General features: G+C 43.2%; 2 protein-coding genes across 6 annotated transcripts in view; one reads left to right on the top strand and one right to left on the bottom strand.

The window, feature by feature from the left end:
• Positions 1-2987, top strand: part of ALDH1A1 (aldehyde dehydrogenase 1 family member A1) — a 63078-nt gene extending 60091 nt beyond the window's left edge. For both annotated transcript variants that reach the window (XM_083403465.1, XM_083403464.1), the window contains 2 exons: positions 807-881; positions 2373-2987. In XM_083403465.1, the coding sequence (XP_083259591.1) occupies positions 807-881; positions 2373-2445 (148 nt within the window). In that variant the 3' untranslated portion in view covers positions 2446-2987. The remainder of the gene's footprint in view (positions 1-806; positions 882-2372) is intronic.
• The window catches only part of TMC1 (transmembrane channel like 1), a 65427-nt gene continuing 46424 nt past the window's right edge, over positions 1202-20204 (bottom strand). For 2 of the 4 annotated variants that reach the window (XM_083403374.1, XM_083403376.1), the window contains 5 exons: positions 19844-19969; positions 18593-18671; positions 18365-18479; positions 16808-16964; positions 1202-1558 (listed from right to left, as the gene is read on the bottom strand). In XM_083403374.1, the coding sequence (XP_083259500.1) occupies positions 1546-1558; positions 16808-16964; positions 18365-18479; positions 18593-18671; positions 19844-19969 (490 nt within the window). In that variant the 3' untranslated portion in view covers positions 1202-1545. Of the gene's footprint in view, positions 1559-16590; positions 16965-18364; positions 18480-18592; positions 18672-19843; positions 19970-20204 lie in introns of those variants that run through there. The other 2 variants (XM_083403377.1, XM_083403375.1) reach the window with 2 other exon arrangements.

The raw sequence follows: 20204 nt of genomic DNA, 5'->3' as shown, positions 1-20204 counted from the left end.
CATCATGAGTTAGGCACAATTTTGAAAAACATTTCTCAAGGGTTGCAGTTCTACAGCTTCTGTGCCACTGCTAACTCACATCACCATCTGCCATGCTGCAAATGGTGGGAGCACATGAGGTTGGGCCTTTGAGGAAGATCTCAGCAAACAGGTAGGCACAAATGGGAGCAGGTGTTCATTAGGGTCTGATGACGCAGACCATTTACTGCTTCAAAGGATAATACCAACATTTTCATTTTTGTGCAGGAACTGCCTGGAAACCAATTAAGCTGGTGAATCACCAATACCATTGCATTTTCTGAATATTTTTCAAAGGCATCCCCACCTACAGTCCATTAGAGTAGTAGACTAAGGCATGCATCATTGTGACAAGGCCATTCTTCTTCAGGAAAGTGTGTAGCTGGTAAACCAGCTCAAGCTGACACACTGCAAAAATTTAGAGGCAAACAACCCAAGGAATCCTTATCAGAGCAGGGATTTAAGTCTGAAAGCTCACTATCCATACTAATCACTGAACAACATGCTCCTCCACATGCTCCTCCTTGACAGTACTGTATTTCTGTATTTTCTATGAATTGGGTTGAATAATTCAACAATTTCTACTGTTAGGTAGCAAACATACAGAAGAGCTTGCAGCAGTTCTGAAGGCATATTTGTATTTTTGTGACATGAGAGAAATTCATGTTTATTCTGATTTTTAAAGTATGCACATAGTGCAAGATTCTGTAAAGATCCTCAGCTAGCTCTTATGACCTAGCAGAATTCCTGCCCATGACTAAGTTGCTCCATCTTCTCTTTTTCTTCAGGGTGAACTGCTATAGTGCAGTGGCTGCTCAGGTTCCTTTCGGAGGATTCAAAATGTCAGGAAATGGCCGAGAGCTGTAAGTAAAGTCAGTGGGGATTTGTTTCAGATACAAATTTCAGAGATCTTATCTGAGCAAGTTCGTATTTTAGCACAAAATGTCACCACCACAACATTCTTATTTCCAGGAAGTCTGTCTTTGCTCTCCTGGCATTTCCGCTGCTTTGGCTTATAAGAACGAGTAACCAGTCAGGGAAGATAGGAAAGGAACATCACTGTGTAGAAACTGTGGGTTGTATTAACTCATCCTATGATATGCTGTCCATATCAGTTACAGTTAGGAAGGAAATAACCTGTGCTGTTTCTGTTTTGCAGTGGTTTCCACCAAATGCCAAGTTATTCAACTCACTGTTCACTATTTAATATAATTTACACAATTATTTATCAATTTAACATAATGAATGATGCAATTACTTCCACACTATTCATTTCAACACAATTTAAAATGGGGGTGGGGGTGCGAACCATAATCAATTATATATATATTTGGGACTGAGAAACAACAGCAAAGACTGATCAGTATTTGCTGGATTGATTTCTATTCTGGGCACGGCATGAATAAGTGAACAGAAGCTATTGCTTCTGTTTTCATTGGAATTCTTCAACATTGCTAATTACATTTTCTATCCAGCAGTTTGCCCTGTTGGGTATTGTAGTGGCATTTGTTTTCCTGCTAGAATGGACTATTTTGTAAAACTGAAATGAAAAAATGTGAATGTACAATTCATTTCAGTTTTACAAAACAGTCCATTCTAGCAGGAAAACAAATGCCACTAGAATATTGCCTGAAGCTACCCCAAACTTCCATTTAAAGATGTCATAAAATGGTATTTGATAGCACAGATCCATACAGAATGCAAGCCTCTGTGCCTTCTTGGTGAGCAAATAGCCTTTTTTGGCGATGAAGCTGATTTCTATTCTGAAATGTTATCTAGCCCAGATCATGCATTAGGCCTCAGAGGAAGACAATAATTTCTGTAGAGTCAATGGCTGGGTGCTGTTGTGTCTAAGAGAATTTGGACACAGTCACTAGAAATACGCCCTTTGTCAGACTCTCTTGAAGCTTCATGGAAATGAATAGAAACTGTACCAGAATGTTGGTCCTTTCACTTCAATAAACAGGAAATGCCTTCTGTCAGACTTGATTGAAACACCCCCTTATCAGTCAACCAATTGACACTGCCAAGTTCTCATTTGAAACCCCCTCAACCAACCAGTGTAAGCTGGAGGAGGCACATGGTTTAACTTTCAAAAGTAGCTCATTGACCGTAGTGTTCAAATTCCACTCCTAGCCACTCAGTTGTCAAGCCAAAGCTTCCCAGGCTCTGCCTGTCATCATAAAAAAAAGGCTGTCACAGAGACTGACATCTCTGGCTATCCAAGCTTCCTGTAACATCTGATCAAAATACACTGTCAGAGGATATTTGCAGCTCTTGGACATTGAACATGCTAGATCACAGATATATTAAATACTGTTGCTATTCTGATGGTCTCTCTCTCTCTCTTTAAGTGGAGAATATGGCCTTCATGAGTACACAGAAGTCAAGACAGTCACCATCAAGATTCCACAGAAGAATTCATAATGTCACTGCAGGGAACAGGAGGACTTGACCACATCAGATGCTGATCAGACTTGCAAGGCCAGCTATAGAGCAGAACATTTTGTAGCAGATGTTTTCATGTAATTTGGGTTTTCTTTCTATCTGTAAAAACAAATGTGTTTAGCAATTAACAGTCATTTAGAAAATCTTAAATCTGCTTAACTAAGAAAGGGAAATCTTAATGTCTGAATCTAATTAACAAGTTTTGAATTTTGATGAAAAATCAATTTTAATTTCCCCCCGTATTTGAATATATTTGAATATATCTGTAGTGCTATGGGAAATAAAATTGTGAACATATCATATTTACACAATTTGCTTTAGTGTGCTGTTATAGAATCATAAGCTGTCATCTCTTTCTTTGTTAAGAGCTTGGCAAAAGTATTTAAATATGGCTATCTAATAGAGACTTTGTAATCAAGAGCAAAAATCATTAGCAATCTTCTGGTACATGTTGTAACTTTGATTCTGTTCATAATAACTACTGTGCAGAGGCATTTTGGATGTAAACTTTTAAAAATCTATCCTTTTCTACTGTTATTCATTCAGTTGTCTGTTTCCATTACAAACTAAAGCTGTATCCTACACACACAATCTATGTACAATTCCCTGGGAGTAACACCCATCAAACACAATGAGGCTTATTTGGCAGAGGTATGTAAGTCATTACACCATAAGACGTTATGCTTTGTCATTAAGACATTGAGAATTTTTACATGCAGAGTTTTGAAAACTAAACTACCGTATTTTTCACTCTATAACACGCACCAGTCCATAACACGCACGTAGTTTTTAGAGGAGGAAAAGAAGAAAAAAAATATTCTAAATGAAATAGTGGATATATGATTTTTGTGGTTCATGCTGTGGCCACAGACATGTGATCTGACAGTGAGTTTGGAGTAGCCCAATGCAAAAATCCTGAGGATCCATGTGGATCCATGCTTTGTAACCATGGAGGAGGGAAGGAAGGGGAACCATGGATCCTCTGCTCACGACTGCAGCAGATCCCTCCCCCCCCCGGTCACCTGCAGGCATTTGCTCCATAACACGCACAGACATTTCCCCTTACTTTCTAGGAGGAAAAAAGTGAGTGTTATGGTGCAAAAAAATCGGTAATTCAGTTGGTAATAAGACATACCAGTACCTATACTGCCCCATCTACAAATATATTTTATATATTCCATTTATATACATTTATCCAAAGATCCCAGAGTGGTGTACAACATTAAGAACATAATTTATGCAGCATAATAATAAAGGCATAATACACAGCATAATAATAAAATAATCATAAAAATACTGCCCCACATTTAACAGGCCATAGATTATTTAATGGCTGAAGGTAAAGAGGCACTTAAAGACATGTAAAGATGGCACCAGCACCCACAGATGAGGAGCCACCACAGAAAAGACTTGTTCTTGTGTTGTAACCGCTGGACCTCTCTGGGATGGGGGACATAAAGAAGAGCCTCAAATGACAAGTGCAGGGTCTGGGTCGGTTTGAATGGGGAAAGGCGGTCCTTAAGGCATTTATAGGTCAGCATCAGCACTTTCAATTGGGACTGGAAACTAATTGGCAGCCAGTGCAGTCGGGCCGGCATCAGGGATATACAGAATGCTCCAACCACCTCATTTTGATGAGCAACCTGGCTGTCAAATTTTGCACCAGCTGAAGTTTTCTAACTGTCTTCAGAGGCAGCCCCCCACACAACACCTTGCAGTGATACAACCTGGAGGTTACCAGAGCAGAGGCCACAGAAGTTAGGCAAAAAGCTGATGGAAGGCACTCTCTGCCATTGAGGCCACCCGAGTCTCAAGCAATAGCAGAAATTCCAGAAGTACCCCTAAGCTACGTATCTGCTCCTTCAGAGATAGTAACCCCATCAGCAGCAGGCAATCTTCCATCCATCTGATCTAGGGAACCACCCACTAACAGGGCCTCAGTCTTATCTGGACTGAGCTTCAGTTTGTTGGCTCCCATCCAGTCCATTACTGGGACAAGACATTGGTCCAGCACATCCACTGCCAAATCTATAGATGTAAAGGGAAATTAGAGCTGCGTGTTCTCCGCATAAAGCTGAAACCACACTCTAAAACTCTGGATGACTTCACTCAGTGGCTTCATGGAGGATAGAATTGAACCCGGAGAGACCCAACACTGAAGGCCCCATGGTGCCGAAAAACACCCCAAGCATCACCCACTGAAGATGACCATCCAGGTAGGACCAGAACCACTGCATAGCCATGCCACCCACCTCCAACTCTAATAACCTTTCCAGGAGGACATCGTGATCAAAGGCATTGAAAGCTGCTGAGAAGTCAAGGAGGATTAAGAGGGACACATTGCCCCCCCCCCTCCCAACAGAGGTCATCATATAAGGTGACCAGGCAGTTTTTGTGCCAAAGTCAGGCCAAAACTCCAACTGAAATGGATCTAAAAAATCAGTCTCCAATAACTCCTGGATCTGGTCAGTGACCACTCACTCAAGAACCTTACATAAAAAAAAAGGAGGTTGGCAACTGGCTGGTAGCTCTCAGAATCTAGGGATTGCTTCTTAAGCAATGGTCTTTTCACTGCATCCATCAAACAAACAGGAACCACCCCCTCTCATAAAGAAGCACTGACCACCTGCCCATCTCATAAAGCTGTCTCTTCCCTGCTGGATTTTATCAGCCAAGAGGGGCAAGGGTCCAGAATGCAGATAGTTTCCCAAAGCAATCCAAGTGTCTCTCATGTCTTGCTACGATGTTGTTTTTAAGAGGATATACGCTTGGTCTTCATCACCCCTGTTATACAGAAAATTCCAAGTGGGTCTGAACCTCAATGCTTAAAATCCCTGATAGATTATAAGGATCCAGAGATCATGCTAAGGGTGGCCAAATTTTGTGTGGCTGCCATAAAACTCAGGGAACAAGCTGTGCATTACAAAGACTAAGGCCTCAGATGCAAACCCTAGATAATATTTTAGAGACTAAGACCTAAACCACATTCCTAATGGCTGTCATATTAGTATTGTTTATTTTTATATTCTATTGCAAATTCAAACTTAATTCTATTGTGTTTCATGTTTGTTTAGTACGGTATGTGAATCTGGTCTGGGACCGTAATAAACTTCATTTCATTTCATTTCAATCCAAGTGCCTTGTCCACATCATCAAATCACAGCAACTGAAATTCATCTAACGACACAGAACTGGACACCGTGCTCGGGACGTCTCTTGAGATTCAAATGCTACTACAGCAGAGACAAGGTGATTTTACCCTCCAAATGCTTGGCAAGCAAGTCAGGGCAAGCTACCCTCAGCCCTACCACCTCTTTTAGCCAGGCCACAAAAGTCCCTGCACTACCCGGAAAAGCTCTGCCAGGTGGCATAGGGAGGATGCCATGGAGGTAGCAAAGTGTGCTTTTTTTGCTGCCTTCACTGCCAGTGCCATTCGTCTGGAGTTTTCCTCCACTTGCATTCAAGCTGTATCTCAGCTTGATTCTTCACTTAAGTTTGAGAGGATACCACGTAGTCAGATGGACTCCATGAAGCAGGAGAGGGGACTCGGGGTGATTGTGTCAACTGATCCACTGATCACTGTTCCACTGATCAAGCGGGGCTTCAACGGAAGTGCCTGCCATATCAGCGGGGGAAACTCCCAGAGTCGACTGGAAACCACTTGCATCCATCATTCATACTAATAGGTCCCCCACCTCTGCAGAGGGGAAAGGGTGTTGAAAGCCTAAAGTGGTCTGACCATGACAAGAGGCTGGTGTCAATACCCACTTACAGATCACTCTCTTCTGGCCCAATCAAAAAGACAAAATCCAGAGTGTGACCAGCCATATGTGTCAGACCATATGTTGTCATGGCAGCCATGAAGTCCTGACCTTGGCATGGATATTGATGTTCCCAAGAACCAACAGTCTGGGAGTCCTAAACATCGCCGCCAAGACCAGGTCCTCCAGCTCAGGCGGGGAGACTGCTGGACAGCAAGGCAGGCAGTAAACCAACAGAATCTCTAATCTGTCCCAATTACCCAATGCCATAAATAAATAATTAAAACATAGCAAATGTTCTACTCTGAACTAAGCCCGGCTGAATTCAATGGGACTCACTCCCATAAAAGTGAATATAGGAATGCAAACTAAATGGCCTGAGAAACAATAAAGGTTTTCATTTGGCACTGAAGATATAGCAAGCTCAGCACCAGACAAACCTGCCTGGGAAAAGAAAACTGGGGCCAGAGCATCACCATGGAGAAGGCCCTGTCTCTGTTGATGTCAGTTTATCTCTGTTTCTCATTCCCTCCCCCCCCCCCAAGAATCTTAAATTCATCATCACTTCATGGATTTTACTTCAGTGCTCTATGTGCAGCTTCCTTTGTGCTCGATCCCAAAGCTACATACAGTTAGTGCAGAATGTTGCAGCATGATTGCTGGCAGCAGACTCTGCTACCAGGCCAAGTTCAAGGTGCTACCAGTGGCAGAATATGCTGTGCACCCAGGGGCGGGGCAATTCGGCGAGGCAGTGATTGCGTCCAGGGGGATTTTGTCACACACACCCCCCCCTCAGGATGACACCCGGGGCAGACCACCCCCCACCCCCCCTTCCGCTGGGTGCTACAGTTAGTATCTAAAGCCCTAACAGCTTGGGACCTGTTTACATCTGAGTTCTTGCAAATGCAAAATAGGTCTTATGGGCCACCTGTAATAGTGCCAATTCTGCCAATCAAAGCAGTCAAGTGGGCACATGTGAGTTAAGGCAGTCTCATAGGTAAACTGATCCCAAGTTGTTAAGGGCTTTGTATACTAGATAACCACCTCTGATGCATTGGGCAATGATGTAGATTGGGAGCACAAAGGGGGTGAGGATCAGGAAGTATTTCAGGTGTTGAAAGAGCTAATTTAGCAATAGGAATTAATACCTACAAACAAATACAGATTCCTCATTTCCATCCAAAGGGCAATTCAGCCTGCATTCTTTTCTCCTCTATTGAAACCAAGCCCTGCTCTATATTATTAATCTGATGTGCTGAATTTGCCCATGGGTCCTGCCAAAGCAAAGAGATACACCTTTTGTCAATTTAGGCCAGCCTAAGACTGAACATGTTAGTGTTTGCTCAAAACATTTGAGATATGCTTGAAGGAAGAAAAGCAGCAACTCAGCGGGATCCATCATAAGATGTGGAAAGGGACAAACAACCCATTTAGCCAAAAATCACATTCCACATCTCTGAGCCCAAACTACACTTTGAAAAAGGACTGCACAAAAGCTCATGAACACCAGAGCAGTTTTTTCAGTTTATCAGCATTTCGATAATCTTGGCCATTTCAGAAAAATATAGAAAGGGGGTGGAATCCAGGGTTCTCAAATTCAAGAGCACTGTGGTGTGCCCATGGGGCGGGCTCTCTTTGTCTACTCTTTGGATTGCATAATCTGAAGATGTAAACAAGATATTTGGAGAGAGGAAAACTTCCAAGCACATTATTGGTGCTACTTGCCCTTATTGGACTGCTGGAAAGCAACTAGGGCACTGAGGAGCAGGTATTACAAATATTAAGGGAAGGTGTGGTTCTGACACTCCTGAAAGTTTTAAACAGACTAGCACTTCACCTGCCTGATCTGAACATTGCACATTTGCAGTATGTGGGCAAGTTGCTTACGTATGTAGTGTGTCACCCAACTTCTGAGGTTATTGGATGAAATTAGTTTTTTAGGTGCTTTCCAATCTGGTTGCCTGTCTAGTTCTTGAACAGGAACTGTCATGGATGATCTTCATCAGGAGGTGGAGAAGGGGAGCAATTCTCTTTACTGGCAATGTCCTAGCTAGAGTGTGGCTTGGTGGGACCATTTTGTTCTAACTTCAGTCCTTCCAGGGAAGATGGGCTGAGGAGATGGTGGTAGGAGATTGCTGCAGTTTTTGGTAAGGTTGCCACAAGGATGCTACCACAAGGATGCAACTTGCCTCCTATGCTGTTTAACATCTATAGGAAATTGATACCTGGGTATCATGACCTGGGACCCAGGTGAATGCCATAACCTGGGGCAGATGTCAAGACAGCACAGCACACCACTGCATGCACCTATGCTCACATCCTCAGTAACTGCATGCGCAGTACATGTCTCTGATACCTGGGTGCCATAATTCAGAAGTGCCATGACTCTGAAAAGGTATACATGAGTTGCCCACATGTTCTGTTATCCAATTATATTGCAGGAAAGCTTCACACACGTGACAATCAGGAGCTAATCATGTGGAGAGAATGTTATAAAGGTTTATTGGATTTTGTATTCTCTGCCCAGTCTTTCGGAATTGTCCACTGGGTCTCTTTATTCACACAGCTGCATGGGCTATATCTGAATCCTTTCCACGCACTGTGTGTCTTCTTTTTGCTTGAAGAATCAGCATTTTTGTTGCACCCTCCTTTGCAGGATAACAAAATGACTTGGTCATGTTCCTCTCTGATTTCTATCTTCTGATCCCAGAGAGGCAGAGGACGTCTTGAATCAGTGTCTTGTATCACTTTTGGATTAAATGAAGGTAAACAAACCAATGACTGATGCTCATAATTATGATGTGAATGTAGTGTTGGTTTGGTTTCTAGTGATCTTAGAGTAGTTGTAGAACATACTTTAGATGGGGTTGCTGGAGCGGTCACACTCCAACATTCAGTTGCTCTTTTGGGGCCCAGAGGCCATGTTCAACTTCTTCTTGTTCTTACTTGTAAACTTACCTACTAGGCTTTTCGTGAAATGTATCCCACCCCTCCATCAATTTATCCACCCAAATTCTCATTCTGCAAAAATGGGCAGAGGGAAAGGGAGCATTGGAGTGGGAATTAAAGGAAGTAAAAACAGCAGCAGACAATACCACTGGGAAAACATGGTTCTGGAACTGCCAGTGGAAGTTCATGTTTCCCATGAGCCCCTACAGTGGATACTAGGACTCCATGAAGCCAAGGAGAGTGAGGGCAATGCTTCTTACATTCACCCCAGGGGCTCATGGGAAAGAAAAGGAAAAGTGGCAACTGCTGGCTGCTGGGGCTGCTGGGCCTGTGATGACCCAGGATCTGGAAAACACACAAAAACTGCTTTTAAAATAAAATCACCAAAAGAATTCCTGTTAGAACTTTCAACCAGTCTTAATTTCAAGTAATTGCTAGTGATGTGATTATTTCTCAGGGGGTAGATGCAGCCAGCCTTTGGGGGGAAAGACAGGGGAATGATTTTTTTCCCTTGCAACTTTTCTCAACATGGCCAGGTAGCAAAGAGGAAAGCTGCGCCAATTTAATTTCGGTCTATGGTGAAGTGCTTAAAAGCAGCACCGGCATCTTGTTGGGGGAGGGGGTGGAGCAGGCAGAAGTGGAAATGCCCAGGAAGAAGTCGACTTTAAATCCTCTAGGGCTGGGGTGTACAAAGGAATTACAATGCGTTACATTGCAAACCTATAGGCATTTGCTCCCAAGCAAGCGGCACTGAATTCAGTGGATTTGCTCCCAGGAAAGCAGTCCTAGGTGTGTAGTTTTATGTCACAGAACATTAAGCCATGACCGGAAAAGTGCTGCTTGACAGCTAGGGATAAACATTGGATGGAAACACCCTGACCAAAACAACCACAGAACCATGAAGCGAGGGCCTGATAAAACTCAAGCAGCTGTGAGTCACGCAAAGCAAACCACGGCAAGTGGGCATTGGCAGAAGGAACCCAAGGTGCTCCCGCTTCTTGCCAAGGTGCTTCTGTGCTTGGGCAGCACCCAACAAAATGCAGCCTAAGCACACTTGGAAGCTCAGGGCCATCAACTTTCAACCTTAATGATCAGTGACAGGTCATTTTCTCAAATCATGGCAAGAAATTTCACAAAGGAAACTGGTGTTTTTAATCAAGGCTCCACCCCTAGACACCCCCAAAACACACCTGCTGGTGGCTGACTGGTGCTTCTTTGCTTCAGCCCAGGAATGGATTAAGAAAGTTGCTTTTGGCAGACCAGGGGAGCATTGAGAGAAACTGGATCAACCTTTATTTTTTCATACAAAAGATCTCAGGTTTAACCCTTGGCATCTCTTAGAGTGGGGACAGGCTTCTGTTAGAGGCAGCAGAACCTCAGTTAGTTAAGTATTTTTATTGCTTTTTATTGATTTGGGGGGCAGTTGCCCCCTACCCCCCCCCCCAGCTGCACCCATGAGGGCTAGCAGAGAGCCCTGCCTGAAATCGTGGAGAGCCTTGGCCAGTTACTGTAGCAGACAATACTGAGCTTATGATCCAATTCAGCTTCCTATTGTCATTGTGAGCTGGAAATAAGCTGACCATTTAGTAGATATTTCAAAAACTGCTGCCTTCTCAGGCTTTTATTTTGAAGGAGTCCAATGCTAGCCACAAACTGATTTTTTGCATTCAGATCATAGCAGAGGGGCTGGGCAGGGTTCACACACAGCATAGCAGCCCAAGTGAGAGGATGTAGGTGTCCCGGCTTCCCAACACAATGGGTTGCTGGCCCTTAGCAAGAGGGAGAGGGGAGGGCAAGGCATGGCCCGGTGCTGTGTGTGACCGCTGAGCCACCATGCACCACCCCAGCTAAAGGGCAGTGGTGGTCCACCTGCACCACCTCACCAGCTGCTAGCCATGGTTGAATGTAGCTCAAAATGCCATGCACCAACCAGACCAGGTTTTGTGGAGGGGCAAGACGACCTCCTCCCTCCTCCTCCCTCCTGTTGCCAATGCCCATTTGTTTAGCATCTCACATGGGGCCTAACTCTACAGTAACTCAAGAAAGTGAAAGGTGAGCAGAGGCTCCTTGCTCTTGTCACTGCTTTACTTCCTTAGAGGGGACAGGTTAGTGACACCAGAGAGGATGTGCAGTTAAGGCCAAGGAGGCTGTGGTGCTGCCCCAACTCCAGCTGGGATGTCAGCCTCAGCAGGTGCTGGAAACAGTGCGCCAGAAACAGAGGGACTGGGTGCAAAGGAGAGAGATCCTGCACCGTTAACAGAAGCACCGAGGAGGAAAAATTGGCAAGTAGAGATTCGCGCAATGGATTTCTGAGGCTTATCTGGAATGCAGGGAGTTGAATAAGTGATTAAACATATTCATAACTGCAAAACACTTTTTTGTTTAGGCAAGACTAACCTGACATGCAATCTTATTACATTCAGGTATTTTTAAGAAATATCTTGATTTTTATCTATATTTTTGAAAATTTTATTATGTCCACTATTTTTAAAGTCCGTTTTTATCACTATTTTACTGAATATTCTATATAATTTCATGAAAACTGCTTAAATATATTATTATTATTATTATTATTATTATTATTATTATTATTATTATATATAAATCTTGCCAAGGACTCAGTATATTGTCCTAAACCTTGGTTTTATATACTCCTCAAAATCGCTTGGAGTTGCAAAGTGATCTCAGAGTTGGAGAACTGGGGAGATTCACACCGACTGTCTGCTTTTTAAACATATGAAGCTATTCTTCCTAAAACAGTCACCTTTGGATGTTCATAAAATAAATTATTTATTTTGAAGGTGAAACATTTAATAACAGCCCTAGACCAGACACCAGGGAAATGTATAACAAACGGGAAGCCAAAACACAAATCTTTGCAGAGACAAGAGCCCATGAACAGGATGAATCCAGAAACAAGCTAAATATTTAAAGCTAAAAATCCCCATAGTTTAAGGAAGGCATTGTGCAAATAAATAGAAAACATCTGTTGAATTTTTCTTCATTACAGCTTGAGGGGGAATCAGTTGCTATTGTGAAATGCCCAGATATATTGACCATGCAAGGACTCAGTGTCAGATCAAATGCTTCACAACTAACCAGCTGATCACAGCAGAAGAGGCAAGATAAACTGTTCTTAATAAAACATTCTACATGATGAGCAGCTAAAGTTGCTCAGGGCAGCAGATTCGTTTTCACAGGTGTGTAACATCTCAACGCAACTGGGTCCTTGTTGCAGGTAAATCTGTAATGGGAATGACTTAAGCCCTCTTCGTGCCTTCAGTCTGAATAAACCAAGTGGTCTGCAGCAGCATGTGTGATAAGCCCTGTCCCCTTGATGATGCTCCAGCACCAGGCACAGGGCAATGCAGGACTGGTGCTAGTCTGCCTCAACACATGGGGACATCTCACTAAGGCAGAGCATGCAGCAATGGAATCAATGCTGCTCCTGCATGCAAGTTTTGTGCAATGTCCACTCAACGCCACCCACATCATTTTCCTATTTAATCCAGATTTTTTTTGGGGGGGGGGGATAAATCACAGCAGGAATGGTAAATCTGGATATAATGGGATGGTGTTCCGATGAGGATTATGTCACGTGGATGCTGCAAAAATCCTGCATGCTGTCATGTGGGGATGCCCTCCTCTCCAAGGCGCCACTGCCCACCTGCTTGCCATCTCCCTCTGGACCAAAACCGCACAACTGTGCAGCAGAAGAGCTCCATTTCCCTACTCTTGTCATTTCTTGCATGCTCAGAGGTGAACAGACATCAACAGGGGAGAAACTGCTGGACCAGGAGAATCCACAGAATGGCAAATGCGCCCTGCTGCAAGGGTTTGGGCTGCAGGTGCTCAACAATGCCTGATCCACATTTCTAGATCAGGTCCACCTAGTCCAAAAGTGGACAATATGACATCTCTGGAACCTCATATACAAGATGTAAAGATGATGCTTCTGGTATAGCAGCTATGGGGAACCTGTGGCCCTCCAAATGTTGCTGGACTCCAACCAGCCCCATCTAAGCAGTGCTATTTTCTAGAAAAAGAGGTGCCGGAACTCACCATGAACACATCTCTCATTCTCTTAGAGTGGCAATGGTGTCCATCTGAGAAGGGCTGGAACTGAGTTCCAGCAAGTTCCAGCTGAAAAAAGCCCTGCATCTAAACATGGTGCACATCTAAACATAACAGCTGTTGTTGTTTAGTCATTTAGTCGTGTCTGACTCTTTGTGACCCCCCTGGACCAGAGCACACCAGGCACTCCTGTCTTCCACTGCCTCCCACAGTTTGGTCAAATTCATGTTGGTTTCTTCAAGAACACTGTCCAACCATCTTGTCCTCTGTCATCCCCTTCTCCTTGTGCCCTCAATCTTTCCCAGCATCAGGGTCTTTTCCAGGGAGTCTTCTTTTCTCATGAGGTGGCCAAAGTATTGGAGCCTCAGCTTCACAATCTGTCCCTCCAGTGAAGCACTCAGGGCTGATTTCCTTAAGAATGGAGAGGTTTGATCTTCTTGCAGTCCATGGGACTCTCAAGAGTCTCCTGCAGCACCATAATTCAAAAGCATCAATTCTTCGGCGATCAGCCTTCTTTATGGTCCAGGTCTCACTTCCATACATCACTACTGGGAAAACCATAGCTTTAACTATATGGACCTTTGTTGGCAAAGTGATGTCTCTGCTTTTTAAGATGCTGTCTAGGTTTGTCATTGCTTTTCTCCCAAGAAGCAAGCGTCTTTTAATTTTGTGGCTGCTCTCACCATCTGCAGTGATCATGGAGCCCAAGAAAGTAAAGGCCTCCATTTCTTCCCCTTCTATTTGCCAGGAGGTGATGGGACCAGTGGCCATGATCTTCGTTTTTTTGATGTTGAGCTTCAGACCATATTTTGCACTCTCCTCTTTCACCCTCATGAAAAGGTTCTTTAATTCCTCCTCACTTTCTGCCATCAAGAATGTGATTTTGGCCATCAAACTCCATGGACAAAGACAACAGGCATATAAAACATAACAGTATGTCATTTTAAAATCATAGAATCATAGAATCATAGAGTTGGAATAGACCACAAGGGCCATCAAGTCCAACCCCCTGCCAAGCAGGAAACACCAAAATGTGGGGTTCTTTTTTAGCGGGGTTATTGGGTGGTTGTTGTTTTTATTTTGATTATGTATTTTGTGGCTTTATATTTTGATTTTATTCTGTGAACCATCCTGATACCTCTGGGTATATAAATTCAATAAATAAATAAATAATAAAATAAACAGAATGCCTAAGCATAGAAGCTGCATCTATCGTTCATAATAGTTGGCACCTGTATTTTGTGCAAGCACATTGTTACAATCGATTACTGCCAGACCAACTCTCTGAGGGCTTCTAGCAAGAGGAAACTTGTCATCTCCCCAGAAGGTGGGGCAGAGATCAGGGCAACCCGAAGCCTGTGGATCTTATATCAGCTAGCCTCTGTTGTCTCAGGCAAAGAATAGTTAGTAAACTGCCATCTTGTCTGAAGTATTGTTTCCTGACCTAAATAAAAGTTACATATCCTCCAAGAATTTGTCAGGGTGGTGGTGCTTGTTAAGCCATCTAAGCTATGTGCATCTTGGTTCGACTATGTCAACAAGGTATCAACGGATAAAAATGGAGCAGTGAGCTTAGCCAAGCCAAATTGAGATCTGCCCTCTGGTGGTTCTGTGGTTTCATTACATACAGAAGTGAAGGCACATAAAAAACAACAACCAGTGGGCTGTTCATAACAAGTCATTTTTGTATAAAGCAGTGTTTCCTCCGACTGTTTTTGGACTACAACTCCCATCATTCCTAGCTAGCAAGACCAGTGGTCACACTGGTATCAAGGGAACTTTTTCTACCCACTCCTTTTCATCTCTAAAACTAGATCTAGATAAGAATTTATAAAATTAAAAACCCTTGAAGTACACACAAAAATATCTTTGTATTTTTTAAAAAGAAAACATACTGCAGTCTTTAATATTTACAGAGAGTACAGTTTGTAATATTCTCCAAATTACATCCCAATTAAGTTAACGAAACTTGGAAACTTAATTCACCAGTATGTTCCCCTGCATAAGGTCCACGGTTCTAAAGTGCTCCAATACCTTCACATGAGCTTGTGCAGGAGAACTTCCCATTGCATTTTAAGCAAGGCGTTGGGTAAAATGCATTGCCATCTACAAGCACTCAAATTAGAAGTCAGCATTCCTTCTCTACAACTCACTTCAAAGCAACATTGGCTTGGATTCTAACAGCTTCCCCCAAAAAGGCTTTTGTGCCTCTCCCTTTCCTTCACTCCCCCAACCCATTCCTGAGGAAGGGGGAGACTCTCTGGAACAGGAGGAAGAAGTCAACCCCAAATGAGGAGAGCTTTTCACACATGCAACACAACCTTTGAACTCAAGCCATGAGGGAAGGCTTTAATTTTTTTTTAATATGTAGAGTTGATTCACATATATTTCAAAGCAAATTTTGGACACACTATGTAGACTTGAAAGTCACTAAAGTATTCAGGTTTGTTTGTGGTTTTAGACAATGCTAGCTCTTCTACAGAAATATTTTCAAAGCAACAGCACACTGACTTCATTTTCTTTGCATTCTAATGGCCACTTGACTTTCAGACTTCTAGCTCTGTACTAATGTGTATTTGCACCTGGCTTGCTTGACCTGCTACTGCCAGCCAGTCCGTGACACTGGCCCCCTTTCTCTCCTGGACTTGAATCCCGGCCACCGTGGCTCATGAAGCTAGGTCCCAGCCATATCACCTCTGATATTCCTGCTTGTTCTAACCCCTGCATCTTTCTGTGAGGGTGAAAAATCTTATTGGATACTTCCCTTTACTACAAGTAGGTGAAGTCTAATGTTGTTTAATGAGTTGGAACACTTTGCTTATCGGTAATTTGGAGGTGGTCCTCATATGCTCAGAGACTTTGCGCCTGTTCATCGGAGGAGATAGGAAGCCCAGAACACTTGTTCTTTAGATGTCCCTTTTATGAAGAGGCACGTAGTGAGACCATTGATTCCCTACTGGTGAGGCTCGCTGACCTCCCGGAAAAGCAAAAATTTGACTTTTCCTGTTAGGCATAGATCATAAGATGACCCGGACGGTCGCCAGATTCTGCATACAGATCTGTAGGCGCAGACCATCCCCCGACCCAAACTAGTTCGTTAAGAAAATCCCCAAACTCGGTTCCATGGGTGACTCTGGGTCATCTCTCTGCAGTAGCTTATCCTAAAGTTTTAAGTGTCTATACGCTTATTGCATTTATAAATTATAAATTTATTGGTGTACATTGTTTTAAATGTTTGTTTTCCTTCTGGGATTGTACCTCCAAGTGTGTTTTATAAGCTGGTCTATCTATCTGGAGGTGGTCCTGGCATGTTCGCTTCGGCAGCACATATACTAAAATTGGAACGATAGAGGTGGTCCTGGCATCCTTGGCGACATGCCTGCAAAGTGTGGGCTTCTGGGAGTTTACCCATTCATGCCACTGACCTTTGGAATAAGGTTACCAGATTTTTTTCAATGAATCCGGGGACACTTTTCAACTTCAATGGATTTTGTATGGGGACTGAGTTGAAAATCCGGGGACTGTCCCCAGGAAACGGGGACATCTGGTAACATTACCTTGGAGCCGCTGGCCGGGTCACTGCTATCTGTGGGGGGGGCGCAGGGCCACCTCGTCCTCTGCCACAGGGAGGTTGGCTTCCATTTGCAATACCTGGTTTTCCTTCCTTCTGTTCACCTGGCTTTTTCTTGGTCTCATTTGCTCCTTTTTCTTTATCTGAAAACATTGTTGGGGGGAAAACAGGACTTATTTTTTGAACCCAAAGCCAGAATGCAAATTCTAGACTGAAACATGGCACATGTAAGACATGCTTCTGTGGTTGGCACCTAGTGGCCAGAGGTTGGAACTGAGCCTGCTCTAGGCCTGTGGTCTTGGGAGGGGTTCCAATATGGATAGCAGACTAAAAACTGTGTAACAGAAACAAAGAAATGAAGCTAGTTGTTGTTTCAGCCTACCTACGTTATAGCACCCTTCACAAACAAGAGTATCAGTAGTTTCTTATCAGGCCTCTGCTTCAAACAAAACAATCTTTAATGTTCTGACTGAGCTGAGGGAAGGCATTTGCAAAACTAGTTTGAAACCAGCTAGGAGGTCTTGGTACAGTATGTAAGGCATAAGACATTGGACTTCATGCAGTTCTCCTCATCCTGATAGGGAACTGCAACTTCCATCGGTCCCAGCCACATTGCCAATAAGTCCAAAATATCTGTAGGATGCAGGACTGGAAAAGACAGCATTAGGATCCTTCATTTGTGCATAACATGAAAGGATGTCACATACGTTTTTTGGTTGAGAGACTGCTAATCCCACCCACCCAGGTCTTGTGGCCCCCTGCCCACATTAGGCAAGTACATCTGTAAAGGGAAGCCTCTTAAGAATGGACTTCTATGTACATAGATTCCAGAATGGTGGAAAGCCATTCTGTGGAAGTCTAATCACATTGGTTTTCCTTTTCTTCTGCTTAGCCCCACAGCCCCATTCTACACCCCTCTATCTGTCCATCCCCCCAGCCACAGCTCCCCAAAAGACCTATCTGGAGACTTGGGGAAATATCCTGGACACCCCCCAACTGTCCCAATAAAACTGGGAGATCCTGTTATTTCACACAAGAGCACAGCAGACATTTTAGGTGTCATGATCTCACCCCACCCCCCAAAAAGCACTTTTGAGGGCTGCAATCTCGCATGAGTCATGTGACTCGTGCAGGAAGGTAGCCCCAGAAGACGGCACCCCGTTTTTTTGCCTCAAAATGTTAGAGGGTATGGGAACAATGGGACAAAGCTGGGTTTCTGGAGGGTTGTCCAAAACTAAGCTGATCTTCACCTGGTTTTCAACAATCCTCCTACCCATCCCACATCCTACAGAACAGCCATCTGCAAAGGCTTTTCAAGGGGCACAGATGGCTGCAGTGCAGAGAAGGAAAAAAAGAAAGTTTTCTTTTGTGAATTCCCTTCCATTCACTTCTCCTAATATTGAAGTCAATATCATTTTCTCTGTAAATCTCCTGCAGTTTGTAAACTACAAGTCCCAGAATCCCTGGCAGGATATGATGCTCTGTGCATCACTGACAGCTGAGGAGGCAGCTTCCTGTAATGGCTTTTCAAACTGTTCCTCACCTTGACCCTCTTTTGGATTGCTGGGTTTGGGCGCTGTCTCAAAAGGGTTTTCTTCAGCCTCGCCCCGGGCTTGCTGGGCCTTTAGTTTGTTCCTCCTTTTGTTTTCCTCAGCTTGCTAATGTGAAGAACAAAAGTGAACATCCCAGAATTAGTCTCACGAATAATCACCATCTAATGAGAAACAAACAAACAAAAAGCCCTATCAACAATCTTTTGCAGCATCCTTACATTTTGCAATTTCTTCTTGAGCTCGAGATTCATATCTTGGTACCCTTTTGATATAGCGTTGAGGTAGTAGATACTCAGGCTAAATGGGGGGAAACCACATATGCTATGTCACATAATTATTACAACCATTAAAAACCATTTTTAAAGTAGAAAAAGGGAGAAATTTCATTCAGTTCGCATTTTGAAACAAAACAGTTATTTTTCTGTTATTTATTTTATTTCTTATCTGCACTTCACCAAAAGGTCCCAGGGTGGTTTACAACAAATATAATATTAAAATCAGCTAAAACTAATTACTGTCAAGGGAATAGGGTGGATCTTAAAATAAATATCTCATGTGTCAAAGTCCAGGGTAAAGAGGCTAGCATTTGAAATTCACACTTCTCTGAATATTTTGACATAGTTCTCTAATGACAATGTGGATATTAGAGGAAAGTGTTAATAAAACTGCATATATTAATGAAAATAATGTACAAAATGCAATATATAAGAAGAAATTTCTTTCACTTGAGATAATCCAAAATTGATAGATTCACGCATCTCTATTTTAAGCAGAGTGATATGACAACCATCTTCCTTACCAGAATCCGGTGCAAGTGAATTGCACCCTAGACAAGAACTATGGTTTGATGTTTCTGGAGTCCTTGCAACGCTGTGTCAAGTACTACTTTTACACAACCACACCCTTTAGTTGCTATTTCATCCTTGCCCCCCACCCCCGTTTAGCTGCTTTAAAGGAACTCTGAGGTGAAGCTGCGGTCAACAATAATCTCAGAATTCTGGCAGGGATGGCCTAAGAGATGGTCTTGCCAAAGACAATATGGCATCCCCTCACCCGCTCCTTCCATTGGCAGGAGCCAAGTGGCCTGAAAAATGAATTGTACTTCTAACACTGGCAGTGGAATAGCATCATCTTCCACCACACCTGAGCGTAACAAGCAAGTTTAGGGAGTGTATGACAGGCCTGAGGCACACAAAGCTGAGGAAGGGAACAGCTGGTGGTATCAGGAAGAAAGGGGGGGGGTGTTGCTGTGCCCCCTGCCAGCGTCTGCTCCTCAAGGCAATTATCTCAATCTACCTAACAATAGAGCCAGCTTTGAATTCAGGGGCCATTAAAAGAGAAGTCCACCTTCCCCGCTCTCCATCCCTTTAGCCCTCCTGCCTCCACTGGGTAGTGAATGCATTCTACGTATGTCTAAAAGAAATGGGGATGTATTTATTTGTAAGCATATAAATGTGTACTGTACATACACCATCAGTAGTATGAAGGGCAGGATGACACCAGGGTTTGAGAGAAGTCTGAAAACCTTCCGAAACCAGGAAGGGAAATCATGCTCCAGAGTTTCTCCAATGACCTCAAACATTCTGGTTTTCCCGCTGTTAGTGCAAAGACACACAGAGATAAAGGGTGGGAATGTAAATAGTGTTTTTGTTAAAGTAATACTAATAACAAATACAAATATTATTTATTTGTGTAGCTGAAGCAATTACAAAAAACCACGAATAATTCACAACCATAGTAATGCCAGAATATAACCCAATCAGTCTTCATTGCTACCAGATATATTAAACCACTCAAGGAATTTTAGCTTTTGGAGGGGTCTCCTAACAA

Source organism: Podarcis tiliguerta (assembly GCF_965153285.1).
Source record: "Podarcis tiliguerta genome assembly, chromosome: 11".
In the NCBI taxonomy this organism is placed as follows: Eukaryota; Metazoa; Chordata; class Lepidosauria; order Squamata; family Lacertidae; genus Podarcis; species Podarcis tiliguerta.
This window is presented reverse-complemented; position numbering and strand designations above follow the sequence as displayed.